This window comes from Serinus canaria, chromosome 3 (assembly GCF_022539315.1).
Source record: "Serinus canaria isolate serCan28SL12 chromosome 3, serCan2020, whole genome shotgun sequence".
Classification (NCBI taxonomy): Eukaryota; Metazoa; Chordata; class Aves; order Passeriformes; family Fringillidae; genus Serinus; species Serinus canaria.
Genome location: NC_066316.1, coordinates 8,299,647 through 8,315,103, shown reverse-complemented (window position 1 = coordinate 8,315,103; position 15,457 = coordinate 8,299,647). Strand labels below are relative to the sequence as shown.

The 15,457-nt window shown below is 38.6% G+C and overlaps 1 protein-coding gene across 3 annotated transcripts in view; it reads left to right on the top strand.

The window, feature by feature from the left end:
• The window catches only part of CDC42BPA (CDC42 binding protein kinase alpha), a 180,328-nt gene that overhangs the window by 152,663 nt on the left and 12,208 nt on the right, over positions 1-15,457 (top strand). For all 3 annotated transcript variants that reach the window (XM_050971951.1, XM_050971952.1, XM_009096149.4), the window contains 8 exons: positions 689-770; positions 1,896-2,112; positions 2,871-2,933; positions 4,537-5,130; positions 7,653-7,750; positions 9,154-9,238; positions 10,658-10,781; positions 12,111-12,228. In XM_050971951.1, the coding sequence (XP_050827908.1) occupies positions 689-770; positions 1,896-2,112; positions 2,871-2,933; positions 4,537-5,130; positions 7,653-7,750; positions 9,154-9,238; positions 10,658-10,781; positions 12,111-12,228 (1,381 nt within the window). The remainder of the gene's footprint in view (positions 1-688; positions 771-1,895; positions 2,113-2,870; positions 2,934-4,536; positions 5,131-7,652; positions 7,751-9,153; positions 9,239-10,657; positions 10,782-12,110; positions 12,229-15,457) is intronic.

Genomic DNA, 15,457 nt, shown 5'->3' with positions numbered 1-15,457 from the left:
ACCCTTGTTTGTTCCTGTGTGGATGTTTAAACTTCCATTACTGCATCATGTGCAAAGAGCATCTCTTCAGCTGTGCAGAAGATCTGGAATGAATAAAGAATTAAAAATAACATCTTTTTGGAGTTGGATATAGTTTTGAAAGACATAAAACTTTGTTATAGGGTAAATGGATCACAATTTTTGCTTGAGAAGGGCTGAATAGTTTGTTCCCACTATCTTCAGTATTACTGAAATACTACCAACCTTACTGAAGGCTGAGAATATCTAACATAGCAACTAAGTAAAGCTCATCTCTGATCTAAGTTAGTTCATCCAGTGAGCCCCAAACTGCTGAAGGTTAGAGCTTCTAGGTGAGTTTGGATTTTTATGACATTTGGAGAAGTTGTTCTTTGTTCCACTTACTTTTTAAGTTGGACTTTTTTCTTTAAAGGTTTCAATTTACACAGATTAAAAACAGCTACAGAATATCTGAATCAATTTATCTCCATCAGCATTTACCAAGAATTAATTATGCAACATTGCATTTGTGAGTTTTATCTTCAGATACAGATGAAAGGATAATTTTAAAAATCAGATTTCAGTGCTGTCTTGTTTCCTTCACTAAACAAGGCTATTGAAAAAAATAAAATCCAAACATACAGATTTTACTCATTAACTCTTTTCCAATTATGTCTGTGGTCTCCATAAGGGATGAAGAATTCTCAGTGAGTTCTGTCTTGGCCTCAGATGTCATCCATGCAAATCGGAAAGATATCCCCTGTATCTTCAGGGTGAGTATTACATCCTGGGTTTCACAGGGTGGTGTGTGCTGTGACAGCTTGCCAGTATTTTGTTTCCTTGGCAAGTTCTGCCCCTGTGGAATCCAGGGCAGCAGCAGCAATGCATAGGGATCTGTACATATGTAATTTCTGTGGTAAAAATAGCACTGGTACATCTAGACAAGCATTCATCTCCGTGTGGGTTGTATTTTTTCATCTTCACAATAAGACATATTTTCCTCCATTTCTTCTTAGTCATTTGAATTTCTTCTGTTCATCATGACCTTGTACATTTTCATTTCCTCTAGTTGCTCTCTGCTTCTCAATTTAACTCACTGGGTTATTGCTGAAGTCTTTATTTTTTATACTTTTTTACTTTACATATTCATTGGATATCTGAAAACTCCCATTCATCAGATACTCAGTATAGAAATGTAGTGCAAAATGCTCATCAAAATTTATGGTTATCAGGATTTTGCCATCACTGGCTTATTCTAATATTCTTATTTTTGTTAGCTATTCTGTTAAAGCTTTGACCTCAGTGAAATCTCCTTGATGTCTTACCAGTTCCACTATCATTTCTTTACTGTGCCTTTGTATTTCAGTCATTGTTTTTCCAGTTTTTAGACTGATCATCACTCACTGTGCTGAGAGGAGATAAAACCTACAAAAGGGGCTTTCAGTTTTATCTTAAATGCTGTATCAAATGCATGAAAAGAATCACAGAGCATTCTTTCAATAAAAGCCATTCCTATTGCATTAAAAATTATTAATGAAATCTATAGCTCTTAAAAATACAGAAAACTCTATAAAAATACTTTTTGTTGTAAAATTGCTGTGAGAAACAATTGACTGCCTTATTTAGAGCAGACCTGATGAATTATAAAATAAATACAAATGCATTTAAAATAAAGCCAACATTTTCTCTGTACTTTAAAATATTCACATTTGGCTTTCTGCTGTGGGTTCTTGATTAAGATAAGAGTGTTTTCTATTAACTGAAGAGAAATTTTTACTTCCTCAGTTCAGACAAGTAATTAAAAGGGCATTTACAGGTATCTGATTCCCTTGTAAAAACAATCATGAGGAAACCATTTATCACTTCTGACTTAATGTTTTGATTTTTTTTTTTTGCAGGTTACAGCCTCCCAGCTCTCTGCATCCAGTAACAAGTGTTCAATCCTGATTCTAGCAGATGGTGAGAATGAAAAAAGCAAGTGGGTGGGTGTGCTGAACGAGTTGCATAGGATCTTGAAGAAGAACAAACTCAAAGACCGCTCAGTCTATGTCCCCAAAGAAGCCTATGACAGCACCTTGCCCCTCATCAAAACAACACAGTCAGCAGCAATCATAGGTATGAAGTTATTAAGAAGAAAGCTCTAAGAAAAATGGGTGTGCTAAAAGCATTATTTTTTTTTAGGGGAAAGAAAGTGTTAGATGGTTATCTACTGAATAGAAAGTAATAGGTCGTGGTTTTATCCCATATGGAAATGTGTGTGGGCCTAAGAGAAAAGTGCAAGTTAGTACCCAGCACTTTTGTCAGATCTTTTAAGGGTATTCCCTCTATTCACCCTTATTCATAATTATGAATAATTTTGACTGAGAATTGGACTTTCCTCTTTTGTTACTCTGTAAACATAATTCCCTAACTGAGCAAAATAAGCACTATAGAGTAGATGTAAATCACTCACTTTAAAATCTGCTGGTGGGACCAGAGAGAAAATGTAAGATCAGAGATTTAATTTAGTCATTTCAAATACTACTGCATAAAATATATTAAACTCTGATTATGTAAATTATTTCAATATAATAATATAGTTACTTCAAAGCTGGTGCTAGACTTAACTGTTCTCTGAACAGTTTGTTAAAAATTTTGTTTCTAGCTGTTACTTGAACAGGAGAAATGGGAAAAGACTTCTTTTTTCAGAAATTTGAAAGACTGGGAGGTTGCCAATTTTTTAAAATACATTAATATATTAGGTTTGGCTTTATGTACAATTATTTCAATATATTATAAAAACTGTCTCTGTTAATGAGAATTATAACTATTGTTTGTGTGATTCATAAAGTACTTCCAAAGAAAAATAACATTTTTTTTCCTTAATATCATAGACCATGAAAGAATAGCTCTGGGGAATGAAGAAGGGTTGTTTGTTGTGCATGTCACCAAAGATGGTAAGAAACTAGGAACTGGTAATAATTTCCCTAATACTAAATCATCTTTTTCTTATTCAGTATCTTTTGGTTTCATTTTTCATTATTTACTGCATTATCAGCTGGACAGCTCCATGAGAGACCAACAGGTGTTCTGTATGCTCTCTGGTTTGGGTATCCTTTCCAATAACAAAGTTTTGAAATGCAGCTGAAGTTTTTTTCCCCATTTTTCCACAAAGTGTCTCAATACTGATTTCAGACCAGGTTGCTCAGGGCTTTATCCAGTTGAGTGTTGAAAATCCCTAAGGATACAGGTTCCTTGATCTCTCTGCTCTGCCTGTTGCAAATTACTCTCCCAGTGAAACATTTCCTTTGTATATTCAGCAGGAACCTCCCTCATTTGAATTTCCTGCTCTGCACCTCAGCTAGAATCATGGCTTAATCCTTTGTGTAACCTCCTGCTTGGTGCTGAAAATGGAAACTTCTGTGCAGTACTGCAAGATGTGCTAACAGATTGCCCGAGTTAATTCAACAAATGACATGTTTGATTGGATGTTTCAGCTCTGAGGCTTTCCCTTGATTCAGTAGTTTTTTGCTATAAACTGGTTTTGAAATGAATACTGAAATAATACAGTTGTTACTGCATCAGATTTGCTCCTCCCATTTCTGATGAGGAAAAGCCAAAGGTTTATCCAGAATTGCCACATCTGGTGTTATTAAAATACTAGTTTTGATTCTGTACTTTTAAATACTGCAGGGAAGCAATAAAGGGGATTTCTTGGGTGTCACTCTTGCCCCAAGGATGACACAGGAGCAGATGGGAGACAGGATTGTAGGAGAAGCAGACAAGGCTTTATTCAAGAGAAACGCGCGGTTTTACAGAGTGATAGGACAGATTCTGCTTGATTGGCTAACTAACAAAAACACCTTCCTCATACACTGTCCTTGAAAAGAGCAGAAAGCCAAAGTAGAAAATCACCACCTGCAGATTGCTTGTACTTAGCAAGTTATCACATCCTTTCAACTCCCTAAAAATTCTCACGAGCCGCTGTGAGAAACGCTTGCCGTTTCTCTCTCTCTGTCCCATGGCATCCACACTTGGGTTTCTTTCCTAGTTCATCTTTATAAATACACATTATAATCAGTTCACAGTTCACCGTTACTTACTTGAATTTGTAGTAATTCAAGTAAGTAATGGTGAACTGTGGGGGCTGTAGTGGTCTTCACAGAGGGAAGAGATGAGAATCTCAACTCCATGTTTCAGAAGGCTGATTTATTATTTTATGATACATATATTGTATTAAAAGAAAATTATATATTAAGACTATACTAAAAGAAAGTAGAAAGGAGACATCAGAAGGCTAGAAAAGAAAGAAAAGGAATGACAATAAAATCTTGTGACTGACCAAAGAGCCCAAGACAGCTGGACTGTGATTGGCCATTAATTAAAAACAACCCCATGAGACTAATCAAAGATGCACCTGTTGCATTCCACAGCAGCAGATAAGAATTGTTTACATTTCATTTCTGAGGCCTCTCAGCTTCTCAGGAGAAAAGTTCCTAAAGAAAGGATTTTTCATAAAACATGTCTGTGACAGGGGGCTTGTTTTGATTTTTCTTTCAGAGATTATCCGTGTTGGTGACAATAAGAAGGTCCATCAGATCGAGCTCATCCCGAGCGAGCAGCTCATCGCCGTAATCTCAGGACGGAACCGCCACGTGCGGCTCTTCCCCATGGCCGCCCTGGATGGAAGGGAGACTGACTTCTATAAGCTGGCAGAGACCAAAGGCTGCCAGGCCATCGTTTCTGGGCACGTGCGCCACGGGGCCCTCACCTGCCTGTGTGTAGCCATGAAAAGGCAGGTGCTCTGTTACGAACTCAATCAGAGCAAGACGCGCCACAAAAAGATCAAGGAGATCCAGGTGCAGGGGAACGTCCAGTGGATGTCCATCTTCAGCGACCGTCTCTGTGTAGGCTACCAGTCAGGTTTCCTAAAATACCCCCTCCATGGGGAGGGCAGCCCGTACAGCCTGCTCCATCCGGACGACCACACGCTCTCATTTATCTCACAGCAGCCAACTGATGCCATCTGTGCAGTCGAGATCTCAACTAAAGAATACCTGCTGTGTTTTAGCAGCGTCGGGGTTTACGTCGACTGCCAGGGCCGAAGATCCAGGCAGCAAGAGTTGATGTGGCCCGCAACTCCATCTTCTTGCTGTGAGTTGTGCTCTGTGTGTGTGTGTCTGAAGTGTCTCTGCTCGTGTTGATATCCACGGGAGGTGGAGTTCTGGGCTAATTACCTGACAGGTTAATGGATGCTCTCAGCCCCTGTCACCATTTTTAATCTAGTCAGAGGGTGTCGGAACGCAGGAAATTCCTCTGGCTGCCCCAGAGGACTCGAGACCCTGGCAGGGGGCTCAGGGACCTTGGCACGGAGTCAAAAACACCTGTGCCTTCAATTTTGGAAAAAACAATTGGAAAAAACAAGGGCTATTTCCAAAGCCCTTGGAAAAAACAATTACCAGCCTTATATGAGGATTCGCAAGCCACGAAAGTTTAAGTAGAATGATCGTTAGTTTGTTACAAGATAGAAAAGTAGAATTTTGAGGTTTTAGAATGGTTTTTTGGAGGGATTTGGACATGCCTTGTCCTTCTTCTTTCTTCTTCTTAGCCTCCATCATCTGGGTGATGGTGGCACTTTTGGATTGGTTTAGAGTAGAAACACACTAACTTAGATGATAGGTATTGGAAAGTTATTGTAAATACTGTACACATGGTTTTTAGTACAAAAAGATAACACCACCTCTGAGGTGGCCAGTGTGCCGTAACCTGACCTGCCAGACAGACCTTGGTGGGTCAGAGAAAGAATGTTATAGATTACAGCAAATAAACAACCTGGAGAACCAGAACAGAAGAATCCTGACTCCTCCTTTGGCTGCTGAGCTGGGAGAAGAGACTCTCTGACACATCTTGGGGTCATCTTGACCACAGAGACTCTGAGAAGAGGGTTTAATCCTCATTTATGCTAGTTTCAACAACTCTGGCACTGACCTTTACTTGCTGGAACACAAAGAGGAATCATGAGTCAGGATTTCTAACTCTAAAACAGCCAAAAGCTTCAGGTTCAGCAGAGGCTAACAGGAGCTTTTTGTATTTGCTACCACCAATGCTGGACTGTTGTTATTTAAAGTCTTGGAATGTGATTGTACTTTGGTTCCAGCTTTCTCCATGCTGAGAGTCATTAGGATCTGGTAGTTTGACTTGCTTTTCTCTAATGGTATTTGTTTCTACTTACTAGTCTGTTTTGTCTTTTCTTTCTTTATTTGTTCATTCTTTCTTCCTCAGTAGGTTTTGTCAACAACCTTCTTTTTCATCTCCTCTTGCCTTTTTCAAAAAGTCACTAAGTTTCCCTCCTGTCTCTCTCTCCTCTTCCAAAATACAATGCATAGGAGGAAATATAAAAAATATATTTCATAACCTTAAGGAAAAATACTGTAATTTTTCAAGATTTTCATTTCCACCAAGGTCTGTTAAACATTTATTGCACCTTATTTCAAAGCTGGAGCTTTATCTCTGTGACAGTTTCAAGGGAAAAAACCAAACCTGAATGTCTATCTCCTTTTTAAAGTCTTTCTGAATGCAGATAAAGATTAACCAAATCTGCACTTAGAGTAGTGAAGAAGCCCAGTTCTGTGTTGATTTTTAGAGTAGTCTGCCTTCTTACCTCTGTGGTAAGCAGTCCAGTCACACTGTTAAGGGGAGGAATATTTCACCTTGTTTGAGTGAAGGCCCTTCTGAGTATGGAGGGAGCAACATTTACAGGGTGTTTGCCACTTCTGGATTTCAAGCAATTTTACACGATTATTACAGTGGACTCAGACAATGAATGAATCAAACCAGAAGGTTGTGTGATAGATTCAAAAATGTGTATTTTTCACACATAGTTCATCTATATTTGCCATTGTTATTTGGGACAGTTTTTTGCTTGCCCTAAATGAAGTGATTTGATGATGATGATTTCCAGCTCAGAATGGAGGTGTATCTTATAGCAAAAGCTGTTACATTTAAACACAACTTGGATGCTGTTGTTAGTCTTGGCAGACTGTGGCAGTCTTGTTGCCGACATGGAAATACTGAATTCTCCTTTAGGAGTGGTCCCAGTGAAACAAATTTCATCCTGGGGAAATGTGCCAGATAAGTAGCAGAAGATTTCTCTTTACAATCCAGAAAATGAGAAGAGAGAATTAAAGTTAAGGAAAAATGACTTTTATGACTGTGTCATGGTGCTTAGTTCCAAGTGATGCTCATTTAGTGCATAGTCCAAAGACTCAGAGCTCAGTTCATTCAACTGGTAGTTATTAAGTAGAGCAGAGTATTTTCCTACCACATCATTTACAATATGTGAGCTCTTATTAAAAATGGGGGTTTTAGGAGGAAAAAACCTTAGAAATGCATCAGTATTTGGCAGAGTAAACCATAATGTCTTACAATTTAGAAAGTAGTTAGGTTTTCAGCAGAGTTAAAGTCATGGAGGTTGTAAGTTTTTGGGTGGTGCTAGTTTGCCTTTAGAATAAATTTCTTGGTCATTTTTGACTTAAAGCACATTTTTCAAAGCTTGTTGTTGGATTGTGGAGCACTGTTTTTGTTTTCTTAACTAAATATGGTTAAACTGTAAGAAATTGTCTATTCTGGGTCATGTCCAAAAGCAGATGACACAATGCCTCATCATTCCCTCCCAGGTTACAATGCACCATACCTCTCTGTGTACAGTGAAAATGCAATTGATGTCTTCGACGTGAACTCCATGGAGTGGATTCAAACTATTCCTCTCAAAAAGGTAACTTCCCATCTCAGTGTGGGCCAAGGAGTATGTCCAGGCTCAATACTGCTTTAGAAGCCATCATTAGAACTGCTTGTGGGAACATCATTGAATTACAAGAAGAGGTACTGCAAAAAAAGTCATGCATTTTTGTTGGAAATAGAAGATAGAAAATGTGGTTTTTCGTGTGGTTGCACTGGTTTAGATGAATGGTCAACCTGGAGCATATGGCTATGTTAGATTTACTGATACTGTTGTAATAATGAGAGAAATTAATTGGCATTAATTACATATAGCTTCATTGGGACTGATTGTGATTATTACCAGAGGATGGTGGATGTTAAGATAATTACACAGGCCTTCAAAAATGTATCTCCTGCTGCTCCTGAACATATGGTAGACAGACAGGGTTAGAACATTTTGTTTTAAGCAGTAGAAACACCAAAAACAGGATGATGTCAGTCTGGATCTCTTATCAAAAGGAAGATGTTTCTGAAAACTGACACTTCCTTGGTATTTAGAAGGTGTTTGCTCAGCTGTGTTTGGAAAGAAAAGAGAAAATTCAGTTTTTTTCCTTGTGGTTTAGACTGACTTCAGCTTTGTATCAGGTTCAACACAATTCCTTTGCTGGCATTCCAGTGACACAGAACTGCAGGACATGGCCCCTGTGGTCTTGTGCTGGTCATTCAGTCTCTGCATATCAATTTCCCACGTGCCAGATGCAGACCAGGATATTCTGGCACTGCTGTGAGGATACTTCATGCAAAGATCAAAGTGCTCAGCTAATAACCATCTTGAAGAGAGACCAATCTGGACTTTTATGGGGAAGTTCTTTCTGGTGTCCAAACTTTGATTTATTAAGCAGTTGGAGCATTTTTTTTTCCCAACACAGTAGAATGTGATTTAATACTTTGATTAATATTTGGCTCAAGACTTCCCTTTTAATGGAAGCTACTTGCAGCAAACAAAATTACTACACTTAGGAGTCTCAAAAATGGCCATTTATTAGGAAGAGTCTGTTTCTAATACAATTTACAGAGTGTGGAATGCATCTTTAAATTTTATGTTGGAAATCACAAATACCAGTAGGTTTTAGCAGTCTGTGTGTGCTCTTACCAAGGTGCAGAGCATTATTGTGACATGGTACTAACACAGAGTAAAAGCTCAGCTTATTGCTTTGTGCATCTAATGGAAAAATTGAGTTGATATATAAAGTAGACTTCTAACACAACTTTTCATTTAAATGCTGGGAGGAATGGTGTTAAGCCTGTGCCTTAAAGTGGAATTGTAGACAACACCCTTTATACTCATTCTCAAAAAAAAAAAGAGTTTAAAATTCTTTTGAACTCCTCTTTGTGGCTTTAATGACTTGGAATGGTTGCTCTTTAGAGTGTTACAAGGACTGTTTTTCCTTGTTTCAGGTACGACCCTTGAATACAGAAGGATCACTAAACCTTTTAGGCCTGGAGACAGTCAGATTAATATATTTCAAAAACAAAATGGCAGGTAAGTAAAGAGAAGCCAATTTTCATCATTCACATTTTTGTTTAGAAAGAGCATTTGTCTGCATCTGTGGATTGCATAAAGGAATCTCTGTCTGTGTGCTTGTTAACTTGGGAAAAAGCCAAAGCTTATGGATTCCACAGGGATTGCAATGCTGTCTCTTCTCTGAACCTTTTTTGCCTTTTGAATGTTCAATGAAGACTTGAATGAAGACTGGAACTAGAAACTACAAAGACTGGATGCTCCCTCCAAGTGTGGGATCACCTGCCAGAACACTGCCTAAAAAAGCCTGCACAATGAAAATCTTCGGTAGTCACTTTGGCAGTGCCAGATAAAAATCAATACTATATTTAACCTTTAATACTATATTTAACAATGTTTCCCAAGCATTTTAAAGTAATACAGAGTATTTGTAACTTATTAGGGCCAGCTATGACTGTGTGCCATAATTTTGCCTTCAAAAATCTATTTTTGTTACGAGTCTTTCTGACTCTTTTTTTTTTTTTTTTTTTACTTTTTAGAGCCCATTTCATAAGCATGCTCCTGATGAATTTCCTTAAACTTTTGTTTAACTTCTTAGGTGGAGAGGGGACATGCTCTGTTTCAACAACCCAGAGCTATAAATTTTTGTTAACAACTTTCTGAAAACAGTGGAATTAAACACTCTAGAAAAATGTACTGCTGTTGGCACTGTCTCAGTGCTTATTTCAATTGCCAGCAAATTAGTACAAAAGGAATGGCAGTGGTGGAGAGGAGAAATATGCTGGAAGTATGTCTAGAGAATTTTCAAGTCTAATCTTAAGGAAAGGAGAGATTTGAGTTCCATACAAAACTGTTGTGTCAGTGAGCAGTGAGCTTATTAAGTGTCACTTTAGTCTTCATATATAGAAAACAAGACAGAACAGTTGCAATGTTCATTCAAAGTTCATTTCGTGTCTTTATTAAAGATCCCTTGGCCAGATGGAAAAAATCTTCCCTTTTCCTACATTTGCATCAAAACATATCACTGTTCAAACATTTCAAAAGCAATGTTCTCTTCGGAGCGGGGAATGAATGAAAGAGAATCTTGCATTCATATTCCAGACAGTCGTCAGAATGAGACTATTCTAGTGATTCTCAGTGGGAATTTTGATACAAGACTCAGATTCCCTTCCTGCCCACCAAAATGTTTATTTCAAAGAATGCATCAGTGGGGTTTTGAGAGCAGAGATGTGGCAGCACGTGTGTGAAGAAGGATTAAGTCTCTTGCTACATAACAGAGTAGCAGATAGTGGCCAAGGAAACCCGTCAACCAAAGAATGTTTGTTCAGGTTTGATGGGAAAGGAGTGGTGTCCAGCACTAGCAGAGCAGAGGTAGAGTGTTGAAACTCAGATTCCATTAATAGCTAAGGAACTGCATGCCCATTTTTGTGCTGGTTTCAGAGGGGGACGAGCTGGTGGTGCCTGAGACGTCAGACAACAGCCGGAAGCAGATGGTGCGGAACATCAACAACAAGCGGCGCTACTCCTTCCGCGTGCCCGAGGAGGAGAGGATGCAGCAGAGGAGGTCTGTATTCCACCTGTACTTGTCCTCTGTCCATGCCTGTAGGCCCTGATGGACACTGACTGATGCCAGGGTTGTGCTTCATTCATTGTGTGGCTCTCTGGCATGGCCGTTCAGGTGTTCCTGTCTCTTCTCTGCCCTGTTAATCCTCAGTGTTTAACTTGTGTCAATACCAGCTTGGATGTGGATATGCACTGGATGCACAGTTAGTTCAGATGAACTGTGTGAAGCAGCTGTAATTTGGAATGCATGCCTCCACATACTGTATGCAGGTGCATAGGTGTGCACATACCCTGTGTATATATAAAGCTCTCTAATAAACACTTTGCAAAAGGAGATCACTTTGCTAACTATGCAAATGGATCAATTACTCTCAGACTCTGGTTCTGCTTTTCTTTCTGAAGGAGATTTTCCTCTCATCAGTATTCTAAGACATCTGTTTCTTTGACTTATAGATTTAACTACACAGAGTTTTTATACAGCTCACAAAACTCACCTCTTCAGGGGACATAGGACTGCAGGGTGTATTTCTAAAGGGAGTGTTTAACAGGTTACAGATACTTTCCTAAATGGCAACAAAACTAGGTCTGCACTACTGGCAGTGTTTGCAGAGGATGTTATTGGCCATTTGCTGTCACTCACTAGAAGTGACCTGCTGCTGTGCTAAGCCACACTCCAGGAGCTGAGTCTTTCACTTTTCTAATCTCCAGCATCTTGTACTATTGGTTGGCTCCCAGTTTGTCTTTCTTTTTTGCTCTAACAACTGTATGCAGTGGAGATAAAATTCCATTTCTTGTTCTTGCCTTTTCTGAGTTGATTGACATTTGGTCTCTTTAAAATTTTATTTATTCTGAGTTCTGAAATGCATCCTTGCCATTTTGAAGACCTTTTAATTCTGACCACAGACTGAGAAAGGTACTGCAGTACCTTTATTTTAATTCTGTTTTCATATTTTATACTTCATTTTCATCTCCACTTTGTAATATATCACAAGTAAGTTTGGCTTTTACTCATCTTACAGAGCTTTTTATCAGCTCATTCTGTGAATGTTAGTAACTACTGGGCATGGGCTGTTAAGCTGCAAACAGCATTCTTTTATCCTGGCCCCTTGCCCTCTCTTCAAGCTGGAACCTTCTCCACACCAGTCCTGACAGCAGGGATTTATCACTTTTAACATGGTTAAATGGAGTCATAGACTCATGGAATTGCTTAGGTTGGAAAAGACTGGGTAATTTCCATTTGAAAATAGCTGATCATCAAAGCTGAATGTGTTTTATGAATGCTCATGCTCACCTCAAAGGAAATACCTAAACAAAGTATCTTCTCTTCTAGGGAGATGCTACGTGATCCAGAAATGAGAAATAAGTTAATTTCTAACCCAACTAATTTTAACCACATAGCACATATGGGTCCAGGAGATGGCATACAGATTCTCAAAGACCTCCCAATGGTAAGTACAAAAGGACATGTGAGGGTGACTGACTGCTGCAGAGGCTGCAAATAAGTGAGAGGAAAACAAGTGCAATTTTGATGTGTAATCAGTGACATATTTCCTATCAGGAGCAGTGTAACGAGGGGGATGGAGCTAAAAATGCTCTGCTGTATGTAATAAAATTTAAGCAAGGAGCATGAGAAGCCATGAGTAGAGAAGGAGGAGGAGGAGGAGGAGTGCCTAATGCCTCTGGAGTTCTAAGACAGGTTGGCCTCACAGTGTTGATGAGAATTTTAATGACCCATATGAAGGTGCAAAATTTACACGATTTGTGCTCTTTGTGGGTATGGAAAGAGAAATTCCCTTCTCGGTGAACTGTGGTTCAATTCCTTTTTTCTCCTCCCACCTTTAGCACCAACTTTGCCTATTTCTTCACAGCCTGTTTTCCTGTAGCAATTCAATAATGTGTACTGCTCAAATTTCTTCCTATGCCAAGTGCTCTCTTTCCTGTTCTCTCCAAATGAAGTAGTCTCAGTGAAACAGAACTTCTTGCATAAAAACAAACTTTTCAAGTTGGAAAATGGAAAAAGAAAACCTATAATAGCACATGTTCATTTCCATAAAAACTCATGTAGGAAGTAATCACTTGGAAGTTACTGAAATCTGTGATGAGCTAAAGAGTAATTAATACTTTGCTCATAAGGAAGTACTGTACTGCTTGCTTCAAGCTACCTTGAGCATCTTTTGTGTCTTTATGTGTTCTGTGTTGTTTTCTAAGCACATCCACAATGACACAGATGTGATTCAGAAGATGCTAATTAGCACTGTGAGAAAGATGAGATGTTATGATAAAAACAGATGAAATTTGTTCCAGCATAACATTCAGGCATTAGCACAGAACTGCTGCCTAAAATAATCATTGTTACTACTTGGAGATTGTGCAGAAAGCAGGAAGTAGGTGCTGAAATTGGGATATTCTGATGCTGAAAAGTGCAAAGGAAACAGAAATAAGACTGGAAAATAAAGCTCAACATGCAGTTGCATGAGTTTAGGAGCCTAATCTCTGGTCTTGGGATACTCATTTTACCTCACTTTTGAAGGAAATGGTACTTTATGTTGCACTTGACTGCAAAGTCTGCACTTTGATTTTTTTTAAAACTCATGTTGCACACACTCTGAAAAGCCTCTCAATAACAAATATATTTGGTGTAATGAGAAAAAAACAGTACTGTATTGTGTGTATTTTTATAAATTATAATCATTTTTATAAATGAACACATAATGAAGGAACTGTTTCTTGAAAACACATGACAAATCCAAGAAATGTTGGCAGGTATGTTTCTCTTACCTGGATACAGGATTGCATGTGTGTAATGTTAGACAGAGAATGATCATTTGCTTCAGGGCAGGATGTAGATCAGAGCCTTTCTTTATTTCTTCATTTCTGGTAAGTTCTTTAAAATATCTGTGGCTCTTCTCAAGCAGAGAAAATAATCTGCTACCTCTATAGGTAGAGCAGGTCATCCTGTGTCACACCATCAGTAACTGAAAGTTCATGGCACTCCAAAGCTGCAAGGACTCTTAATCAAGCCCCACATCTGACAAGTGTAAAACAAAGAATAATTCTATCCATAGAAGGGGATTTTTGACATAATTTCTTCAACAATGTCATCTCTCCATGGCTTTCAGCTTTGAGCCCTTTCTAATTGCACTTGCCTTGTATTAGCTCACAGATCCTGTTTCAAGTTAGGACTGGTACTGTGCTATTACCAATCAATATGATGCTTTGAAAAAAATTCATGAGTCTCTTCCCACACTTAAAAGTGATGAGAAGAATTAGAAAATGTGTACAATGTACAGTTGATTCCTGCACTTGTTCCACTGCTGCAGCTTCTTTTTGAAAAGTTGTTGTTATTAAAACCTCCTTTTTGCAAGTAAGTATCGATCTTAATGCTGGGAGATGTTGCTGCAAGACAAAGCAAGTTTGTTGTGTATTTTTCCATCAGTTCCTTGCAATGTCATGTTGTATTTGTATTCTTAATTGGTACAGAATTGCATCAAGCATGGGACTTCAAAGTGTGTGAATTTAAAAATGTAACTTGAAATTAGGAAATAAATGTTCTGTCAAGAGCAACTTCAGTCCAGGCAGCTTTTTCTTTTCCAGCAGCTTCCTGTAAGGTATTTGCCTGGACTGAGTTTCCATTGAATCCATTCAAGGCTAAGAACTTTGTGTCTCAGGCACAAAAATAGAAGAAAAGGAGTTGTGTGGGCATTTGAGGTTATGTATAGAGTCTAATGTTTTACTGGAAAGAAATTTAGAACCAGAAGAGGGCATGGAAACAAAGGATGTTTCCTGGAGAATCAGTACACAAGGTAAAGAATAATCATCCAACCCTGTGTACAGTTCATCTGTATGGTGGTTCCTTTTCCAGGACATGGAATTATTTCACCAGTTTTCATGTCTTATTCCCAAAAGGTAAAAAACTGGGGGGTTTCTGTGCTGCTAAATGTGTGTCCTGATTTTGCAGCTGGAACGTCTTCTTTGTATTTTTTGATAGATTAGTGTGGTTCAGAAGAGAAAGTATTTATTTTTAACAAACTTTGGGAATGCCTGTTCTTGTTTGTGGAAGTGAATGGTAAAATACATTTTTGGGGCTGAGGCTGGGGTAGCAAGCAGTGCAAGGCTAATAGTCTTCTCAAATTCTCTTCCTCCAGCTTTTCTAGGTGGTACAGCTTCTTTTTTATGGGGTACTGGAATGCAGAAAGTGCATGAAAGAGTGGAGTGGGACTTTTAGTTTGCAGTTTTTTCTGGTTTATTTGAGCACCTTCACTTTTGGCTGGACCTACCAATAGAAATGTTTCACCCAGCATTGAGCTTTCACACAGGTCAATATAGTGCTGTATGGGCAAAAGGGTTCTTGGGTATAAATGGGTTTTAATAGAGAATAGATATTTTAATCTCTGAGTTGAATGAGATTGTCACAAGCTAAGTAGCCAGCTCAGCCCAGCTTTTATCTAGCACACATGGGTGAGCTTTATAAAGCAAAGACAGTTTGAGGTATATGTATATATTTATATATTTATATTTATTCATTATTATACACATACTCACTTCTTAGATGCAATGTGAATCAGAAAAAACCAAACCACTTCAGCCCCACTGCCTTTTTTAGGGGAAATGCCAGGAACTGAGAGAAGCAGAGTTAGAATTGGTGGTGATGGCCCTTGGTGGGTGGCTGGGCTATAT